General features: G+C 47.7%; 1 protein-coding gene across 1 annotated transcript in view; it reads left to right on the forward strand.

Annotated features, from left to right (window-relative positions):
- The window catches only part of TTLL9 (tubulin tyrosine ligase like 9), a 53,412-nt gene that overhangs the window by 12,715 nt on the left and 19,588 nt on the right, over positions 1–21,109 (forward strand). The window contains exons 4-7 of the mRNA XM_063121303.1: positions 2,744–2,855; positions 5,267–5,452; positions 18,413–18,481; positions 20,053–20,143. Coding sequence (XP_062977373.1) covers positions 2,744–2,855; positions 5,267–5,452; positions 18,413–18,481; positions 20,053–20,143 — 458 coding nt within the window. The remainder of the gene's footprint in view (positions 1–2,743; positions 2,856–5,266; positions 5,453–18,412; positions 18,482–20,052; positions 20,144–21,109) is intronic.

Raw genomic sequence — 21,109 nt, forward strand, 5'->3', positions numbered from 1 at the left:
AGAGCTGGAATTTTCTTAGATTATTTCCAGTAAAAGAAGCATATTCCCCCCGCCCCCAAAGGCCATATTTGTGAAATACCATTATTAGGCCATCCAAAACATCAAAAAATGTGCAAGCTTTCGAGATCTCCAGATCTCTTCGTTTATTCCAGGAAGGCTGATTCCTTGAAGTGAATAATGAAGTATGCAGTATTCACTGTAAAGCTGTTAGCCTGTTTCAGACCATCCATGTCTACATAAAACTCTTCCTTTTTTCTTAGTGACTTTCAAATTGTTCCAGGTTACCCCATATTGCTGGTGAGCAACCTGTGGTGAAAACAACCTTCCATTCCTATCTAGGTCCTCTCCAAAGAAATGAACAACCCAGATATTTTGCCCATAGACACACATTTACTAAGAATTTTGAGAGCAAATTATATAGCTGTCAAAACAGCTCTGGACTTCAGGGGCAGTATCCGATGCTGCTGCTGCACTTCCACTAGCTGTGTTGTGCTCTTGGGATCTACTGCAAGGGCAACAGGAACTAGCACCTCTTAAAGCAACCCTGGAAACTAGTGGAAACGCTGCAGGGCCAGATCTACACGTTGTTGCGAAGGCGCTTCCGTGCGCCTTTTTTAAAGACGTAACCTAAAAGAAGCGCCTCTTTCTTTACTGTGTGTACTGTGAGCTAGGCAGCGCCACCTGCGGAAGAATCTCTACCCCATTCAAAGACGCTGCTCTGCTCGGGCCGCTTCCCCCTCGCGCGTTCTTCCATTCGAATAATCCCCCCTCCCACCCGGCGGCTCTTCTGGCGCGTCCCGGCAGCGGCGGCTTCTCCTGCAAAACATTTTTCTCCCTCGGTGTGTTTGTATTTGCGTTTGCGTGCGCGCAGCGGACGAGTTCAGCTTCTGCCTCTCGCTCTCCCCCGCGGTGTCATCTCCCTGGGACTCTCCAGGACTTGCACACGCGCACACAACCGCAAATACAAACACACCAAGGGAGAAAAGTGTTTTGCAGGAGGAGCCGCCGCCGCCGGGACGCGCCAGAAGAGCCGCCAGGTGGGAGGGGGGGGATTATTCGAATGGAAGAACGCGCGAAGGGGAAGCGGCCCGAGCAGAGCAGCGTCTTTGAATGGGGTAGAGATTCTTCCACAGGCGGCGCTGCCTAGCTCACAGTACACACAGTAAAGAAAGAGGCGCTTCTTTTAGGTACGTCTTTAAAAAAAGGCGCACGGAAGCGCCTTCGCTACGACGTGTAGATCTGGCCCAGGTCTCACTAGGGCACGGACAGGCCAATGTTTCCCCAGAAGAAGAGAAATAGAACATTTCCATTGTTAAAACAGAAATTATTTCCAGAGTTCAATAAAACACAAAAATGAAATGATTAAATATTAATACCTTAATTTTGGATTTTAATGGCTCAAAGAGCAATGGTTGCTATGAAATAAATTCAGATAAATAAGTGGATATTAGGCATCACGCTGGATAATGGAATCAGTTCCCTTTGCAAAGAATACCAAATCCTTTTAAAGGCCTAAGAAAGAGGTTCTGACCTGTAGAAAGCCCCGTGCTGTACCTGAGGATCATGTGAGGTACTGGTTCCTCCTTGAAGTGAGGTCCTGGTTCCTTTCTATTCGGCCCTGGTTAGGCCTCATCTAGAGTATTGCGTCCAGTTCTGGGCTCCACGATTCAAGAAGGACGCAGACAAGCTGGAGCGTGTTCAGAGGAGGGCAACCGGGATGATCAGGGGTCTGGAAACAAAGCCCTATGAAGAGAGACTGAAAGAACTGGGCCTGTTTAGCCTGGAGAAGAGAAGGCTGAGGGGAGACATGATAGCACTCTTCAAGTACTTGAAAGGTTGTCACGTAGAGGAGGGCCAGGATCTCTTCTCGATCCTCCCAGAGTGCAGGACATGGAATTATGTTGCAAGAAGCCAGATTCCGGCTGGACATCAGGAAAAACTTCCTGACTGTTAGAGCAGTACGACAATGGAACCAGTTACCTAGGGAGGTGGTGGGCTCTCCCACACTAGAGGCCTTCAAGAGGCAGCTGGACAACCATCCGTTAGGGATGTTTTAACGTTAGGGTGACCATATGAAAAGGAGGACAGGGCTCCTGTATCTTTAACAGTTGCATAGAAAAGGGAATTTCAGCAGGTGTCATTTGTATATATGGAGAACCTGGTGAAATTCCCTCTTCATCCCAACAGTTAAAGCTGCGGGAGCTATACTAGAGTGGCCAGATTTAAAAGAGGGCAGGGTTCCTGCAGCTTTAACTGGTGTGATGAAGAGGGAATTCCACCAGTTGCTGCATGCATACAAATGACACCTGCTGAAGTCCCCTTTTCAATAAAACTGTTAAAGATACAGGAGCCCTGTCCTTCTTTTCATATGGTCACCCTATTTAACGTGGATTCCTGCATTGAGCAGGGAGTTGGACTCGATGGCCTTATAGGCCTCTAATAACTCTTACTCTTCTACGATTCTACGATTTTATTCAAAGGGCATTTGATACACTCATTTAATCGTTTCCAATAAGCATGTCGTAGAATTACGGTTTTTCACAGTTACGGAAAATTGGTATTTTCAGATTAAAGCAGGCCTGGGAGCAACGTGTGCTCTTAAAATTAAAGGCCCGAGAATTTTATGACATTTTAAGCCAGTTAATTGACACATCCATAAAAACAGTGCAGCCAAATCATAAAAGGGAGCTCGACGTGTGCTGTGCTTGTGCTCAACTGGATGTTGCCCGTCCTTTCTCGACAGGGAAGGCGAGTGGGACTTCTACTGGTGCGACGTCCGCTGGCTCCAGGAGAACTTTGACCACACCTACATGGATGAGCATGTGCGCATCAGCCACTTCCGGAATCACTACGAGGTTAGAGAGAACATGGGGAAAGGGCAAGGGGCTTTGGAGGAGGCCAGGCCACGCGATGGCTGAGACTGTCAGTAACGTTCCACAAGGCGTATTTTTGTTTTTCATTGAAAGCAACTTGTGTAATATTGTTCCCCATGAAATCACCATGTTTGGGGATTTGTACACAGTCTCTTGAATGACACCCCTCCATTATTCTGAGATTCAGGGCTTTAGCCTAGTGCAAGCCCCGGGCTTACCCCTGTGCATCCAGATGACGCTCAGGGTATCCCGGGCTCAGGCAGGGGTGAACCCTCCCTGGGCCCGGGGTAACCGGCACTGCTTGAGGCCCGGTTTTTCCTGCGGTCTCAGGCTGAGCCTGAGACCACGGGCATGTAGCCAGGTCTGCCGCTTTTCCTGGCTACCGGATTTACTCCCGAGTAGCTGGGGAAAGTGGCGGACGGGCCGCAAGGCTCCATAGGAGCGCTGTGGCCATCAGGGCTATGGTGGGGACATGGAGGGAGCGGGAAACGGAGGCCGGGGAGATTGGAGGGGGGGAATCGCAGCCCAGGGGACATCAGGGGGGGGGGATTGCGGGTGGGGGACATCGGGCGGGGGATTGGACATCGCGGGCGGGGCAGGTGGGTGGGGGATCAGACATCACGGGCAGGGGGTAAGGAGAATGGGGCTGGGGGGGGAGATCGCGGATGTGGGGGGGGAAAGGAGATTTTTTTTAAAAAAAAACTACTTACCTTTCCTGGCTCCTGCGCTGCTGCTGCCGCTTTAAAAATTTAAAAAATGGCGGCCGCAACAGCTCTCCTCCAGAGCTCGTCGCAGCTCGCGTGTGAATAAGGGCAAGATCTCGCGTTATTCCTAACGCGAGGTCTCCCCTCCTCGCCCCTGGATTTCCCACCAGGTCTAGCAAAGCCCTCAGACTTTCATTCAAAAAACCATGTTTCTTGCCTTTATGGTTGTGGAAATCTGGTCAGTGGGAGGAAGGCCTGTTGCATGAGTCTCCTTCTCCCCAGTGCAGCACCCGCCCACCCCCCAGATCTGCTCCAGAGGGTCCCTAACCTTTCGGAGCAGATTTTGAGGGCAGACAGAAGGCTGCAAGGGGGAAGGGGGAAACTCCTTCATGCCGGTGCCACTAATGGAAGCCGCTCCATCAGCAGACAAAACGCATTGGATTTCACCCGAAGTCTATAGCGCAAATTACACATTATACACAGGCAGTCTAATATATTGGCTTTGAATTGTGCAAATTAATAACACATTGCATTGATACAGCATTGCTAGAGTCTTCAAGACATTTCAGATACAATTATTGTCGATGGTCCTCCGAAAACAGATTAAGCCCATTTTGTTCCAGTGAACTGGCTACTTATTCCCCCGGCGGCGTTGCTCATGTTTAATATATTTTATCGATCTAATTATTGTTGTTGTTGTTTTCTAATATAGATTGTGATTTCACTGTTTGTACATCACTTTGCGGGCAGAAAGAGGGAGTTAAAAGTGATGTCAATAAATAATGATACTATACAGCGAGGCAGTATCTTTATCCCCGTATTAAAGATCTGTGACAAGAGTTGGGACCGAGGCCAAGAGATGGTGGCTGGTTTAAGATTACTTAAAAAATTCATGGCTGAAGCAAGAATTGAACCTATGTCCTTAGGCCTTGTATGATGCTAGCTGGCTGGTAGGAAAACAACGCAAGGGGATACAGCCCAGATCTGGCAGAGCAGCTGCTTTGCATTCAAAAGGTTCTGGGTTCAGGTCCTGGTATCTCCAGCTAAAAGGATCAGGTTGTGTATTAGCTGTGAAAGACCCCTTTCTGCCTGAGACCTGGAGACCTGTGCCCAGTAAGGTTGTAGATATGCCGAAATTGCTATAGACCAGTGGTTCCCATAGTGGGCGGCACTGCCCCCTTGGGGGCAGTGGGATTGCATAGGGGGGTGTTAAGAGGCAAGGGGGAGGCAGGGGGGGGCGCTCGAGGTGGTCTTTTCCGAGAAGCGCCTCTCCAGAAGGTCTTAAAACCCAAGGACATTTTTATGGGAGAAGGTAGTTTGGTCCCAAGCCATATAGGGGAAGAGTCCTTTTAATGGTGAATTGAAATGTTTCAAAAGCACCAAAATGCTAATGAAGAGACATACCCTGCTTGGTGTGCCCCGCCATGCCGGCTGCAAAACAGAGGCGTTCACTCTCTTTTCCCTCCCTCCCTCAGCAAGCCTGCGGCGGGTGCTTCCCGCTATTCTGAATAATGCCCAGGAGGCACTGGGCATGAGTTTGTGGAACCAAGGGGGCGGTTACCTGAAAAAGTTTGGGAACCACTGCTATAGACTAATAGTCTGCCGGGGTATCAGGCACCTTCCAGTGCTGATGTAGTTTTATATTAGCATTTATTGAGGCCGCCCTTACGATCTTGCGTGCATCTTCAGCTGACTCGGAAGAACTACATTGTGAAGAACCTGAAGCGGTTTCGGAAGCAGCTGGAGCGAGAAGCCGGGAAGCTGGAAGCCATGAAGTGTGACTTTTTCCCCAAGACCTTTGAGATGCCCTCAGAGTACCACCTGTTTGTAGAAGAGTTTCGCAAGAACCCTGGCATCACCTGGATTATGAAACCGGTAAGAGAACCGCTGACTGAAGGAAAGCGGAAAGAGACAACCCAGTAATCTCCCTGGCTAAACTGAAGGACATTAATGACGGAGGGCACCATCCTGGCTGACAGAAGCCAGGGAAGGCAGGTTTCGCGCAAGGATCTCAAGTAGAGGGACGGGGACTAAATCTCTGCCTGCAGCCATTGCAGTTCCAGTACTTAAGCTGCCCACCACCACCCACCCCATAATAGAGCTAGGCCCCCACGTGGCTGACACGCTCTACACTCCATCCTGGCCCAGGCATTGCTTTCCCCAATCATCAAAGCTAGAGACTTGCTCTGGTTTTCTTTTTTGTTCAAAGCGGGTGGCCAATCAGATGCTCAGGGGGGGCTGGATTCGATGGCCTTGTAGGCCCCTTCCAACTCTACTGTTCTATGATTTTATTTATTTATTTTATTTATTTATTACATTTTTATACCGCCCAATAGCCGAAGCTCTCTGGGCGGTTCACAAAAATTAAAACCATCATAAAACAACCAACATGTTAAAAGCACAAATACAAAATGCAGTATAAAAAGCACAACCAGGATAAAACCATGCAGCAAAATTGATATAAGGTTAAAATACAGAGTTAGAACAGTATAATTTAAATTTAAGTTAAAATTAAGTGTTAAAATACTGAGTGAATAAAAAGGTCTTCAGCTGGCGACGAAAGGAGTACAGTGTAGGCGCCAGGTGGACCTCTCTGGGGAGCTCGTTCCACAACCGGGGTGCCACAGCGGAGAAGGCCCTCCTCCTAGTAGCCACCTGCCTCACTTCCTTTGGCAGGGGCTCACGGAGAAGGGCCCCTGTAGATGATCTTAAGGTCCGGGTAGGTACATATGGAAGGAGGCGTTCCTTCAAATAACCTGGCCCCAAACAGTTTATGATTCTATGATTGACTAGATAGGTGTTAGGTCTGATGCAGCAGGGCTGTTCTTATGAGGAACCAAGTTTCCCAAATCCGACCTGCTAGACTGGACTGGAGCTCAGAGAATGGTGTGAAGACCCACACTGGCAGTTCCATTAATCAAACTAACGGGGTCTGACTCTGAACCCGAACAGTGCCTGAATAGGAGACTACCTGGGTACCCAACCAATGCGGCTTTGAACTCACCCCTTGCCAGAAGAACAGGGTATGGAAGCCACAAACCGACACTGGCACTTCTCTGTCATCGGCTGCTGGCTTCTTCCATCCCCTGGAGCTTCGATTGCCCCTTTACGAGGCCTTGAGAGAAACCGGATTTTCCTGAATGTTATAATTGATTCCGCTCACTCGCCTCCCTATGGGAGCGGGAGAAAAGGCTGCCTCTTTCGGAGGCTGGCAAGAAGCTGAGCCAAGCCAAGGACAGGCTTTGCCGGTTGCCAGATGATGAGAGACATTTTGCATCATGAATACGGGCGCCACAGCGCATAATTACCTCCACACCCATCTGTGAGGCTCACAGCAGGGCAGGTCGTTGGCCGGGCAGATAAAAGCTGGCACCAGCCGCTCTGCCTCCCCCCCCCCCCCCCCGCAAATACGGGGCGGGCTTCCGAGTGCGGGGGAATGGGAGGTAATTATGCAAACGAGCCTGTGAATTACTGCCAGGAGGATAACAGCCAGCGATTATCTAAGTCTACAAATGATAATTTGCGTTAATTGCCAGCGAGAAACCTTACATTAAGCCGATTTGGGCCCCGCATCCTCAATTAACATTGGGGAGAAAACCAGGATACGCTAAATGAGACTGTATTAAAAAGGTTACTATTATCAACGTTGTGCTGACAAGTGGAAGGGCGCAGGGCGGCAGAAGGCTCCGGAGGGGGTGATGGGAATTGAACTTGCCTCGTGTTTTGGTTAATGTACTTGCATTTATAGCCCACCCCTTCTTTGAGGCTTAGGAAGGGGTAAATAACGCTAAGTTAAAACGAATCTAAAATATTTGGTTAAATGACGTTTTCCCGCTGCATATCCTAGGAAGGCCTTGTGGTAACAGATAAAGTTGCTACCTTTTCAGGGTTCCCTTGCTGCAGTCGGGATTAGGTTGAATTTAATGGCAAGGAGCTGTAAATTCTGCACTGCAGGTTCTGCATGCTGAAAAGCCACGTTTTATGTTATTATTTATTTATTTATTTATTTATTTATATAGCACCATCAATGTACATCATCAATGTCCGCAATACATTCAGCTCGAGAGGATGAGATTCATCCTATCTGTATGGTAACGCAGGAAGGGATTTCTTTTGGTATTGGCAGCAGTGGGGCCCCCTTTGGCAGTGATTGACTCAGCTGCCTGCCTGTCTCAGAGAGGTCACACAATCAGAAGGGCCTCTGGCTGCCATTGGCTCAGTTGCTCAGAGGGGCAGGGCAGGGCAAGGCAGGTAGAAGATCCTAAGAAAGGGAGAGGGGTCAACCTAGCAGGGACCTAAAGCATTCCTGCACTGAGCAGCGGGTTGGACTTGATGGCCTTACAGGCCCCTTCCAACTCTACTATTCTATGATTCTATGAATAGGCAGCACACCAAGATCCTGCAGTGCACTTCAGTACCACTATAAAGCAGTAATGTGGCTCCAGCTTTTTATATACCACTTTCATACCGCTTTCATTGGTGTAGATGAGCCCCAGGACTAAGGATTAATCTACACCAAGCTGGATATTGCACTATAAAGTGCACTCCTGCTTTATAGCAGTATTGAACTGCAGTGACAACTGTTGGGGCCCATTGACACATACAGTATACCACTTTCATACCGGTATATCCTAGAATCATAGAATCATAGAATAGCAGAGTTGGAAGGGGCCTACAAGGCCATCGAGTCCAACCCCCTGCTCAATGCAGGAATCCACCCTAAAGCATCCCTGACAGAGGGTTGTCCAGCTGCCTCTTGAAGGCCTCTAGTGTGGGAGAGCCCACAACCTCCCTAGGTAACTGATTCCATTGTCGTACTGCTCTAACAGTCAGGAAGTTTTTCCTGATGTCCAGCTGGAATCTGGCTTCCTTTAACTTGAGCCTGTTATTCCGTGTCCTGCGCTCTGGGAGGATCGAGAAGAGATCCTGGCCCTCCTCTATGTGACAACCTTTGAAGTATTTGAAGAGTGCTATCATGTCTCCCCTCCATCTTCTCTTCTCCAGGCTAAACATGCCCAGTTCTTTCAGTCTCTCCTCATAGGGCTTTGTTTCCAGACCCCTGATCATCCTGGTTGCCCTCCTCTGAACACACTCCAGCTTGTCTGCGTCCTTCTTGAATTGTGGACCCCAGAACTGGATGCGATACTCTAGATGAGGCCTAACCAGGGCCGAATAGAGAGGAACCAGGACCTCACGTGATTTGGAAGCTATACTTCTATTAATGCAGCCCAAAATAGCATTTGCCTTTCTTGCAGCCATATCACACTGTTGGCTCATATTCAGCTTGTGATCTTCAACAATTCCAAGATCCTTCTCGTTTGTAGCATTGCTGAGCCAAGTATCCCCTATCTTGTAACTGTGCATTTGGTTTCTATTTCCTAAATCCTGCTTGGTGTAAATGTGTCATGGGCCCCAACAGTTGTCAGTGCGCTTCAATACTGCTATAAAGCAGGAGTGTGGCTCCTGCCTTTTATAGACCACTTTCATACCACTTTCATAGTGGAATATCCTGCCTTAGTCCTGTGGCTCATCTACACCATCTACATAGTGGTGTAGATGAACCCCAGGACTAAGGACTAATCTACACCAAGCAGGATATTGCACTTGGAAAGCAGTATATAACAGCAGGAGCCACACGACTGCTTTACAGCAGTATTGAAGCGCACTGACAACTGCGGGGGCCCATTGGCACAGACTGTATACTGCTTTCATACCGCCGTATCCTGCTCAGTGTGGCTCCTGCCTTCTATTTACCACTTTTAACACCACAGTGCAATTTCCTGCTTGGTTAGGCTAAGGACTGGGAAAGGAGGGTTGGAAGAGGAGTTAGTAGGAAACAATGAGAGGAAAAGGAGGAGGAGGAGGAGGAGACGACCAAGGGCATGTCTATACCAGCCCTATATCCTGGGATTGAGGGGAGACATGAGAGCACTCTTCAAATACTTCAAAGGTTGTCACACAGAGGAGGGCCAGGATCTCTTCTCGATCCTCCCAGAGTGCAGGACACGGAATAACGGGCTCAAGTTAAAGGAAGCCAGATTCCAGCTGGACCCCAGGAAAAACTTCCTGACAGTTAGAGCAGTATGACAATGGAACCAGTGACCTAGGGAGGTTGTGGGCTCTCCCACACTAGAGGCCTTCAAGAGGCAGCTGGACAACCCTCTGTCAGGGATGCTTTAGGGTGGATTCCTGCATTGAGCAGGGGGTTGGACTCCATGGCCTTGTAGGCCCCTTCCAACTCTGCTATTCTATGATTCTATGATTGTTCCTGTGCATCCAAATGCCACACGGGATCCTGGGAGAAGGCAGAGACGGTATTCCTCCATTTTCCTGAGATAACCCTTAGGGGTAGAAAGGGCCCAAGAGGGGAAGAAAAACTGGGACGGAAAACTTGGTGCTAATGGGATCCGTTTTCTAAGGCTAATATCCGCCCAGGGTGGGTTTTTTTTTCCTTTTTGTCAGCATCACAGCTGGGAAAGGGAAGCGGTCCTGGTGGAAAACTACCCTTTCTTCTGCATGTACTAAATCAATTTGACAACTTAGCATGGTTTCTAATTATGGGATGGATCCAGATTGAGTCATACCTAGAGCAGACCCACTGAAATCAATGCAACACAAGTTAGCCATGTACGTCCCCTTGATTTCAGTAGGTCTACTCTAAATATGGCTCAGTCTGGATCCAACGCAACGTGGTTAGCGTCACGTGCAATTGGGCCCTCTGGCCACGGAGGAGCGGTGCAAGGCCGCAGTCTGCAGAGGCTGAAGTTGGAAACGTATCTGAGCTGAAATAGCCAGCTGAGTCTTTGGCTGTCTGCCTTTAAAAAAAAACCCAACTAGGCCACTGTGTCTGGCTGTAGGGTGGTGCAGGCTTGTAACTTGCACAGAGGTCTTTGTCAGGCAGGAAGGAAAGTGACATCTCAGAGACAGACTGAGAACAGGGCTGGTTAGTTGTAAGACAAATAATCCTCTCTCTGTCTGGGGACCCAGCCTACACGTCTTAAAAACACAATCCTATACATCAGCCTTCCTCAACCTGGGGCGCTCCAGATGTGTTGGACTGCATCTCCCAGAATGCCCCAGCCAGCTGGCTGGGGCATTCTGGGAGATGCAGTCCAACACATCTGGAGCGCCCCAGGTTGAGGAAGGCTGATGTACATGTTTAAGCGGAAAAAAAGACATACAACTTTAGGTGCATGCTCAGGGCTTTTATCTGTCTACATATGCATAGGATTGCACCCTAAATTGCTCTGATCGTGTAACTCCACCTAAAATAGCCTTAAACATTTAATGTGTTTAATTAAACGTATCCCTTTTTATACTTTATCCCAGTAATTAAACGTATCCCTTTTGCCTAGCTTGCACCTTCTCTGCTGGTCAGAAAATACTGGGGCTGAATGGCCTACATATTTTCTGCCATGGCTTTTCCAGCTCTACCGGTAACCCTCCATCCCTACCCCAAGACGTAAGGGGCAAGTGAGAAGAAGGTGGTCTCTTGCTCCTACAAGCTTTGCCTTTATTGATGCCTGGTGTGGAGAATGTGGATAGGAAGACATTTTCCTCCCCCTGTCCCGTAATACCAGAACCCCAGGGGGCGGTGTCATCATCACATGAAGCTGATTGGTGGGAGATTCAGGACAGATCAAAGCTGGAAAAGGACTGGCGTAATGTGATCTCGCCGGCCAGTCCCTGTTAGTAACCGTGCTGCCCTGTTTTGTACCAGTTGAAGTTTCCGGACCGTTTTCAAAGGCAGACCCACGTATAACGCATTGCAGTAATCCAAACGAGAGGTGATCAGAGCATGGATCACTGTAGCTAGGCTATCTCTGTCCAGATAAGGGCGTAGTTGGTATACCAACCTAAGCTGATAAAAGGTGCTCTTTGCCACTGAGTTCACCTGTGCCTCAAGTGACAGTTCTGGATCCAAGAGCACCCCCAAACTACGGACCCGATCCTTTAGGGGGAGTGCAACCCCGTCCAGGACAGGGCAAACATCACCTCGCCGGACAGATGAACCACCCGCTAACAGTACCTCCGTCCTGTCTGGATTGAGTCTCAGTTTGTTAGCCCTCATCCAGTCCATTACCATGCCCAGGCACTGGTTCAGAACAGTCACTGCCTCACCTGGGTTTGATGAAAAGGAAAGGTAGAGCTGGGTATCATCCACATATTGATGACACCTCAGTCCACATCTGATGGCTGTGTGCTACCTCCGTTATCACAGGCTGTCAGCCTATGCACACCAGATCCTGAGAATCATGGGTTCCTGGTCAACGGCTGGTTGGCCACTGTGTGAACAGTGCTGGACGAGATGGACCCTTGGTCTGATCCAGCATCAGGGCTCTTCTGATGTTCTTAATCAGTTCACTAGGCAATCTGGTTGCCAATGCAGTGGTCTGCTTATCCCTAGTTATACAGGATAAGTGGTTGAGCAGATATAAATGCTGTTAAGCTGTGCTAACTAATATCACAGTAACCTGCTGCAGTGTAGGCCTAGCTTGGAGGCCATATGCCCCATTCTCCTTTGTGGGCTAGGATCTGCCAATCCTCTCCCTGCCCCCGCTTCAGGCAGGCAGGCAGGCAGGCAGGCAGGCAGGCAGACAACCCCCCTTGGCTCTGGTGTCTCCTTGCAATGCTGAGCTCTGTGCTGCTTTCAAACAGCTACAGCTTAAATGGCAGGAGGGGGATATCTCATGAAAGAGCCTGCAATAATAATAATAAAAATTTCTTTGCCTTACAAAATGTTCTGCTGGGTGGGTGGGTGGGTGGGTGGGTGGAAGCACTGGTCTTAAAACTGGGACGGTAATATACAACCCTGAGCCGGGGACATTTTAACGGCCCAATATCTCACTTCCTGCGAGGCTTGGAAAGGTTGCTTTACCACCCGCGGGAACTAGGATTCCGGGATTTCTGTGTCGGTTTCGAAGAAGGCTGCAGAAACGCAGAGGGCTGCACGCAGGTTTTGACAGACAGACCTGTACAGTGCCGGAGACACGGATAGTGAATCCGTCTCGGACCAGGCTGTGCCCAGGTGCACGGTGGGCTTCTAGCAAGGAGTGGAGCCTGAGAGCCACAGGTAATACCAATGTGGTACCGTAGCTTTTATCATGCGGCTGGCTTTTTTATACTTAAGAAATGCTCGTCACATGGTGGGAATATGCGTGGAAATGGGGACTTTTAGGGGGAGAGGGTGGGGTGGGAGAAGCACGCCAATCCCATACTGGCTTTGCCTCGCTTCTCTTTTTCCCCTAAGACTGAGGGCCAAGCTGGCCAAGCATCTCCCATGGCCAATACAGCTGCAGAGCCAGGAGAGGATTCAGATGGGGCCGTGGCATGGGGGAGCAGATTATTATTATTATTATTATTATTATTATTATTATTATTGTTGTTGTTGTTATTATTATTATTATTTAAATGCCTCTCCATTTTGATTGAGGCAGGAAACAACAGTAAATATAAAATACATAAAACTGAATTAAAACATAATATACATTCTTAAAACATCCTAAAAACATTCTAAAATCATCCTAAAATTCCCGTGGATAGGCCTGCCAGAAGAGATCAGTCTTTATAGCTTTCTTGAATGCTAAAAGATTGTCAAGCTGACGAGTCTTCTCCGGCAGGCCATTCCACAGTCTGGGAGCAGCAGAAGAGAATCATAGAATCATAGAATAGCAGAGTTGGAAGGGGCCTACAAGGCCATCGAGTCCAACCCCCTGCTCAATGGAGGAATCCACCCTAAAGCATCCCTGACAGAGGGTTGTCCAGCTGCCTCTTGAATGCCTCTAGTGTGGGAGAGCCCACAACCTCCCTAGGTAACTGATTCCATTGTCGTACTGCTCTAACAGTCAGGAAGTTTTTCCTGATGTCCAGCTGGAATCTGGCTTCCTTTAACTTGAGCCCGTTATTCCGTGTCCTGCACTCTGGGAGGATCAAGAAGAAGGTCCTCCGGGTAATGGTTGTCAGCCTAACTTTGACTGAAGTAGATTTAACTCTTTCCCAGTTGAAATCATCCTCCCAAAGCAGCTGTTTGCCCCAGGTAGTCTTAGGTGATGGTTTCAACTGGGAAAACAGCACAAGAGGGGAGAGTTAACCCTCCCCCCTTGACACACACACACACCCCATGGGCCGATCTAAATCACCCCCACCCTTAGAACTGTCTTCACCTTTTTAAAAATAAAAAGCACACAGAAGACCCAGTCTTGGATCCTGTCCTTGTCTTGTTACACCTAGAACTACAACTTTAAACTCCCTGGTTCAAACCTCACTTCTGCTGTGAACACATACAGGTGGCTTTATGCAAGCCACTGCCTCAGCCTCTGTGTCTGCAATAAGGGGTTGGCAATACAGTACTGGCCTTCTCTATATGGTGGTTGTGAGGATCAGTGGCAGAATGTACTCGAAGCGCTTTGAACACTGAAACGTGCCAAATACCTGCTAAGTGTGATTATTGTCCATGGACCTGTTTCTTCCTCTCTCTCTCCCTCCATCCCTGGGGATCCCTGCCTCTTTCTGCTGTACCTCCTGCACCCTACGTTTCCTTCACTTGTCCTCTGAGGAATGTGCCTGGAATTTTTAAGCTGAGAAAAAAATGTGACTTGTGGGAGGACATGATAGAGGAGTATAAAATTATGGTGTGGGCAAAGTGGAGACGGAGACATTTTCTCCCTCTCACTGGGCCAGTTGGCACAATACACCAGGCTGACCATGGATTATTTAACCCACAATGAGCCATGGCACATGCCGGGTGCAGGCAGCTTCCATTATGAATATGCAACCCCCGACAGGGTTGTGATTTGTTGCCCAAACCTAACCACTATGAATTATTCTAGGGTTAAACAATCCTTACATAAAACTACTACAAACTGAGGGTTCTGCAAGGATTGTTCATTTTATTTATTTATTTGTTACATTTATATCCTGACTTTTTTCCTCCAAGGAACCCAAGGTGGTGTACATAACCCTCCAACAACCCTGTGAGGTAGGTTGGGCTGAGAGTCTGTGACTGGCCCAAAGTCACCCAGTGGGTTTTCACGGCCGAGTGGGGACTAGAACCCCGATCTCCCGACTCCCAGTCCAACACCTTAGGCACTATGCCACACTGGCTCTCAAGTAATCAATATTGGCCAAGCTCAGATGATATAACACAACCCCATTAGGGCTTGCATATTCATAATGGCAACCGTGCATGGTGCAGCTCATTGTGGGTTAAATCCTGGCATGTCACACGAACCAGGTCAAAATCAGAACCCAATGACATCATCTAAAGAAGCTGATTGGTGGGAGTTTCAGGGCAGTCAAAGCAGGAGATCTTCAGCCTTTCTCAACCCTAACCTGCCTTTCTGATGCATTCATAGAATCATAGAATAGTAGAGTAGGAAGGGGCCTATAAGGCCATTGAGTCCAACCCCCTGCTCAATGCAGGAATCCACCCTAAAACATCCCTGACAGATGGTTGCCCAGCTGCCTCTTGAAGGCCTCTAGTGTGGGAGAGCCCACCACCTCCCTAGGTAACTGGTTCCATTGTCGTACTGCTCTGACAGTGAGGAAGTTTTTCCTGCTGTCCAGCCGGAATCTGGCTTCCTGTATCTTAAGCCCTTTATTCCATGTCCTGCACTCTGTGATGATCGAGAAGAGTTCCTGGCCCTCCTCTGTGTGACAACCTTTCAAGTATTTGAAGAGTGCTCTCATGTCTCCCCTCAATCTTCTCTTCTCCAGGCTAAACCTGCCCAGTTCTTTCAGTCTCTCTTCATAGGGCTTTGTTTCCAGACCCCTGATCATCCTGGTTGCCCTCCTCTGAACACGCTCCAGCTTGTCTGCGTCCTTCTTGAATTGTGGAGCCCAGAACTGGATGCAATACTCTAAATGAGGCCTAATCAGGGCCGAATAGAGAGGAACCAGTACCTCACGTGATTTGGGAGCTCTACTTCTATTAATGCAACCCAAAAGAGCATTTGCCTTTCTTGCAGCCATATCGCACTGTTGGCTCCTATTCAGCTTGCGATCTACAACAATTCCAAGATCCTTCTCGTTTGTAGTATTGCTGAGCCAAGTATCCCCCATCTTGCAACTGTGCCTTTGGTTTCTATTTGCATTTATCAAACTCACTGTCACACTGTCACAACTACCAACTCAATTATAGCTTTTAAAACTCAGCTAAAAACTTTTCTTTTCCCTATAGCTTTTAAACTTTGAGTTTGTTCTGACTCTATACTGTTAGCTTCACCCTTCCCGGTGCCTGTTTACACTTCCCTGTGCCTGTTTGCATTCTCTTTCCCTCCTTATTGTTTACTACAACTTTATTAGATTGTAAGCCTATGCGGCAGGGTCTTGCTATTTACTGTGTAATCTGTACAGCACCATGTACATTGATGGTGCTATATAAATAAATAAATAAATAAATAAATAAATAAATAAATAAATAAATAATAATAAGATGTGATGTCCAATAACTTAGATAACTTTAAAGGGGGATTAAATAAATTCCTGGCAGGAAATAAGTCTGTCGGCGGCTAGATAGCGAAATGGGATTTTTCATGTCCAGATTCCCCAGGTTGTAGGACGAACAACATGCTGCCTTCATCCTCTGGCTTGTGGACTTCGCAGAGGCATCTGCCTGGCCGTAGGAAATAGAATGTAGGAAGCAGAATGCTAAGCTAGATGGCCTTTTGGCTTGAACCAGCAGGTATTTTCCTGTGTTCTTACAATGGTCAAAAAGCAGCTGATGGATTGATAAGAACTCCATTCCGTTGTGGATCATTTTCTGGTCTGCAAATACTTCAAACGTAACACCAGCAGCTCTTGGTTTACAAGAAAATGGCTGTGGAAAAAACATGCAGTCCCAGTAAAACCTTTCCCAAATAGTTGCAAGAGCAACAGAAGCTTTTGCCTGAAATGTAGAAGAGCCAGGCTGTATAGTAACATGTGGTGCTGTAAAGATTTTACCGGCTCTCCTTGGGGATGGCCGGCATAACTCACCCGTGGCACCGCCACTCATGAGTAATGCCACCATCCCAAATCTGTGCCCGTAAAACCGTTATATCATGGCACACCATCAAGCATTCCCTTTTATATTGCTAAATAAAATGGCATCGTCAGCTTTAGAAACACAGCAGGGAGGAGGCGATCAGCGTCGGCATTCCACTGAGCTGCAGCTGGAAAGTTTGTTGGATGTCTGGTTTTGAGACAAATAAGAGCTCAAGGTTTTTGGTTTGCTTTTTTTGTTTTCTTCATTTATGGAGGGCCACAGAAAGCACCTGTTAAGTGGAAAAGGCTCATAGGGTACTCTGAGCTGCAGATGTACTTTCAGTAAGGAGATTCCATGCCTGCACAGAAAATGACACACTGTGAATAAAGGATATTTTTTCTGAATAAAGGAAGGAACGGAGCTCACTGGTAGAAGGTTACAGATGGTAAGGTTGAAGCTCAGTGGTAGAACACATACATGCTTTGCATGCATGAAGTCCCAGAGTCGATACCCGGCATCTCCAGTTAAGAGGTGTGTGGTTTTTTTTAAAGCTCAGGTGAAAAGAACTTTCCCCCATGTATCTATTAACCAAGGTATCTCAATTACTTGCAATTTTAATTGTTAAGGATTTTGGATTGTTCCATTATTGTATCTACGTTGTAATTTAATTTGGTTGTTAGGTGGATTCACAGTTGGCTACAGAATCGGACTTAAAGAGTAATTTTCAATGGAACCTTCTCAAACTGGGGAGAGACAACAAGTGGGGTACCGCAGGGCTCAGTCCTGGGCCCAGGGCTCTTCAACATTTTTATTAATGATTTGGATGAGGAGGTGCAGGGAACGCTTATCAAATTCGCAGATGACACAAAATTGGGTGGGATACCTAATACCCTGGAAGACAGTAACAAACTTCAAAGTAATCTTGATAGGCTGGAGTGCTGGGCTGAAAACAACAGAATGATCATAGAATCATAGAATAGCAGAGTTGGAAGGGGCCTCCAAGGCCATTGAGTCCAACCCCCTGCTCAATGCAGGAATCCACCCTAAAGCATCCCTGACAGGTGGTTGTCCTGCTGCCTCTTGAAGGCCTCTAGTGTGGGAGGGCCCACAACCTCGTACTGCTCTAACAGTCAGGAAGTTTTTCCTGATGTCCAGCTGGAATCTGGCTTCCTTTAACTTGAGCCTGTTATTCCGTGTCCTGCACTCAGTACGGCAATGGAATCAGTTACCTAGGGAGGTTGTGGGCTCTCCCACACTGGAGTCATTCAAGAGGCAGCTGGACAGCCATCTGTCAGGGATGCTTTAGGGTGGATTCTTGCCTTGAGCAGGGGGGTTGGACTCGATGGCCTTGTAGGCCCCTTCCAACTCTGCTATTCTATGATTCTATGATTTAATTTGGTTGTAGATTGCTCTGAAATCCTAAGTAAAATGAAGAGCAGAATAAAAAGATTTTAAATATTATTATTTTCCTGCTTGAATCTCTTCAGTCAGTAGACGATCCTAGGCTTAGATGGCGGGTGGCTGGTTGGGTGGGAGTATGGCCTGGCATAAGGCAGCTTCGTTTGTTTTTTGCTAATGCACCAGTAGCCAGACCAATGAAGCCACGGCCCGTGCTGCTATAGGGAAGTCAAATGCCTGGGTCTCTAATTAGCCATCATGGGCAACGCTGGAGAAATGTGCCAGAAAACGGTATTGGCTGTAGCATTCAGCTTCCTATGGATTTTTTTGGGGGTGGGGGGGAGAAGCTTCCAGCCTTTATGCCTGCGAAAGTATGTGGGTCACGTACGCGAGCAGACAGCACCTCATTTTAGGCCAACAAGCAAGAGCCGGTCGGATGAAAGGGGAGTAACGGTTTTCTCCCTCTCCTGCAGGTTGCCCGGTCTCAAGGGAGAGGCATTTTTCTCTTCCGGAAACTCAAGGATGTGATTGACTGGAGGAAGGTGAGATGCCTCCTTCTTCTCACCTCTCAGGAAGGGATTAGGTGGGAACAGCCCACCTTAAAGTTTTGCTCGGTGAGCAGCACCTTCGCATTAGGCTGCTAGAGGCCAGGAACCCCCTTTTTTTCTCCTGCTCTTTGCTTATCGGTTAGTTCGGTATATTGGGCAAATGTGTGGGTCATCTCACCGTGGGTGAGGTAGTGGACCTGGGAGCATTTTTAGTCTCTTCCAATCCCATGAGATTTGACTCCCTGGTTCACACATAACGCTACACCATGGTTTATTTAACTCATGGCTTGTTGGCGTTCCCAGGATTTGACTAGCAGACAATCAAACAAACAGTGGTTTGTTTTCTCAATTCCTATGTTATTTATTTCCCTCCTCTGTCCGGTTCCTTCATTTATGCCAAAAGCCTTTGGGACACCACAGTACTGACATGTGGAGCAACTGTGGTTTTTATTACCACTCTTTTTCTCCGCCTCTGTAGCCTGGCAAAACAACCCATAAACAACCCACAGTTCTGTGTTCATATGTAACAACAAGTCATGGTTTAAACAACCAAGTTCCCAACCCAACAACAAGCTGTGGGTTTTTTTTCAGGGTTGTTTTTTTTGTGTGTGTGTGTGTGATTAACAAAACATGGTTTGTTAGTGCAACCGTGTTCACATATGATAACACAGAATTCAACAACCCATACCACGGGTTAGCATTATGTGCAAACGAGGCCATAGTCTTGGCTTCCACTGGACAGTATAGTCCTGTGAAATTCTATAGTGTAGATCAGAGATGACAGCGAAAGACTCTTGTGGGCCTGATGGAGAACACCCCAAGGGTGTTCTCCATCGGTCCTGTATGCTGAAGGTTCCCCAGCCCTTTTCTGTACAGTGCCATGGCTTCTCTTGCCAGGGGTATTTTAGTCTGGAGATGGTGCTGAGCATAATGCTACTTGCTGTGGACATCACACCCACCCGGGATCTTAGTTCAGTTTAAATCCCACCAGACAGGAAAAATCTTCCAATCATCATATTGGAGGAGCCTCATAATGGGACTGTTCCTTTTGAGTCACCCTTGTGAGGTCAGTCAATCCTTGAAGGTTTGCGTTTTTCATGTTCAGGGCATGATTGATCTCCATAATTGGGGCTTGTAAAGAATTTTTATTCCAGTATGGAAAAAAATAATGACCTTGAGTTGTGGTTAGGTGGGCTATGTTTGCCTTCCACAGTTTGCTTGCAGACTGCCACCAAAACTATTCAGTGAGGTACCAGTTCCCTGTTTCTGGTGCATTGTGGTCTAAATGCTTGGGTCACCGCATGCGTGGCACTCCTCCAATTTGGACTAGATGGCCTTTCGGTCCCTCCTGTGATCCTGTCTTTCTCTGTTTGCTTGCCACAAACAAGCAGCAGATGCTGTGGAAAGGCAAAACCCTCAGCAGAGCGAACACTTTCCCTCCCGGGCACCAAATCTAACAATCCAGCTGATCCTGACGGTTAGCAAGAACAAAGTCCAGGAGAACCTTCCTGAGATGTTTCTTCTGTCCTACCTGATCTAAGCAAGTCACCTAATTCCTTTCGCAGGATGGTGCTCGCCTCGATGACCAGAAAGATGAAATTCCAGTAGAGAATTACGTAGCTCAGCGATATATCGAGAACCCATATTTAATAGGTGGTAAGTTGCTCGCCCATGGTCTCTGGACCAGCCCAAAATATGCTTGCTCTGCTAACAATGTCTTCATTACTTTTTTGTTGTTTATTCGTTCAGTCGCTTCTGACTCTTCATGGACCAGCCCACGCCAGAGCTTTTTGTCAGCCGTTGCCACCCCCAGCTCCCCCAAGGTCAAGTCTGTCACCTCCAGAATATCCTCCATCCATCTTGCCCTTGGTCGGCCCCTCTTCCTTTTGCCTTCCACTTTCCCTAGCATCAGCACCTTCTCCAGGGTGTCCTGTCTTCTCATTATGGGGCCAAAGTACTTCAGTTTTGCCTTTAATTATTATTATTATTATTGTTTATTTATATAGCACCATCAATGTACATGGTGCTGTACAGATAATAGCAAGACCCTGCCGCGTAGGCTTACAATCTAATAAGTTGTAGTAAACAATAAAGAGGGAAGGAGAATGCGAACAGGCACAGGGAAGTGTAAACAGGCACCGGGTAGGGTGAAGCTAACAGTATAGAGTCAGAACAAACTCAATATTTGAAGGCTATAGGGAAAAGAAAAGTTTTTAGCTGAGTTTTAAAAGCAGTGATTGAGTTTGTAGTTCTCAAGTGTTCTGGAAGAGCGTTCCAGGCGTAAGGGGCAGCAGAAGAAAAAGGACGAAGCCGAGTAAGGGAAGTGGAGGTCCTTGGGCAGGCGAGAAGCATGGCATCAGAGGAGCGGAGAGCACGAGCGGGGCGATAGTGTAAGATGAGAGAGGAGAGATAGGCAGGAGCTAGACCATGAAGAGCTTTGAAGGTCAGCAGGAGAAGTTTATAATGGATTCTGGAGTGAGTTGGAAGCCAATGAAGAGATTTCAGAAGTGGAGTGACATGGTCAGAGCGGCGGGCCAAGAAGATGATCTTAGCGGCAGAGTGGTGGACAGAGACCAGCAGACTGATGTGAGACGAAGGAAGGCCAGAGAGAAGAAGGTTGCA

This window comes from Elgaria multicarinata, chromosome 1, assembly GCF_023053635.1.
Source record: "Elgaria multicarinata webbii isolate HBS135686 ecotype San Diego chromosome 1, rElgMul1.1.pri, whole genome shotgun sequence".
Lineage (NCBI taxonomy): Eukaryota > Metazoa > Chordata > Lepidosauria > Squamata > Anguidae > Elgaria > Elgaria multicarinata.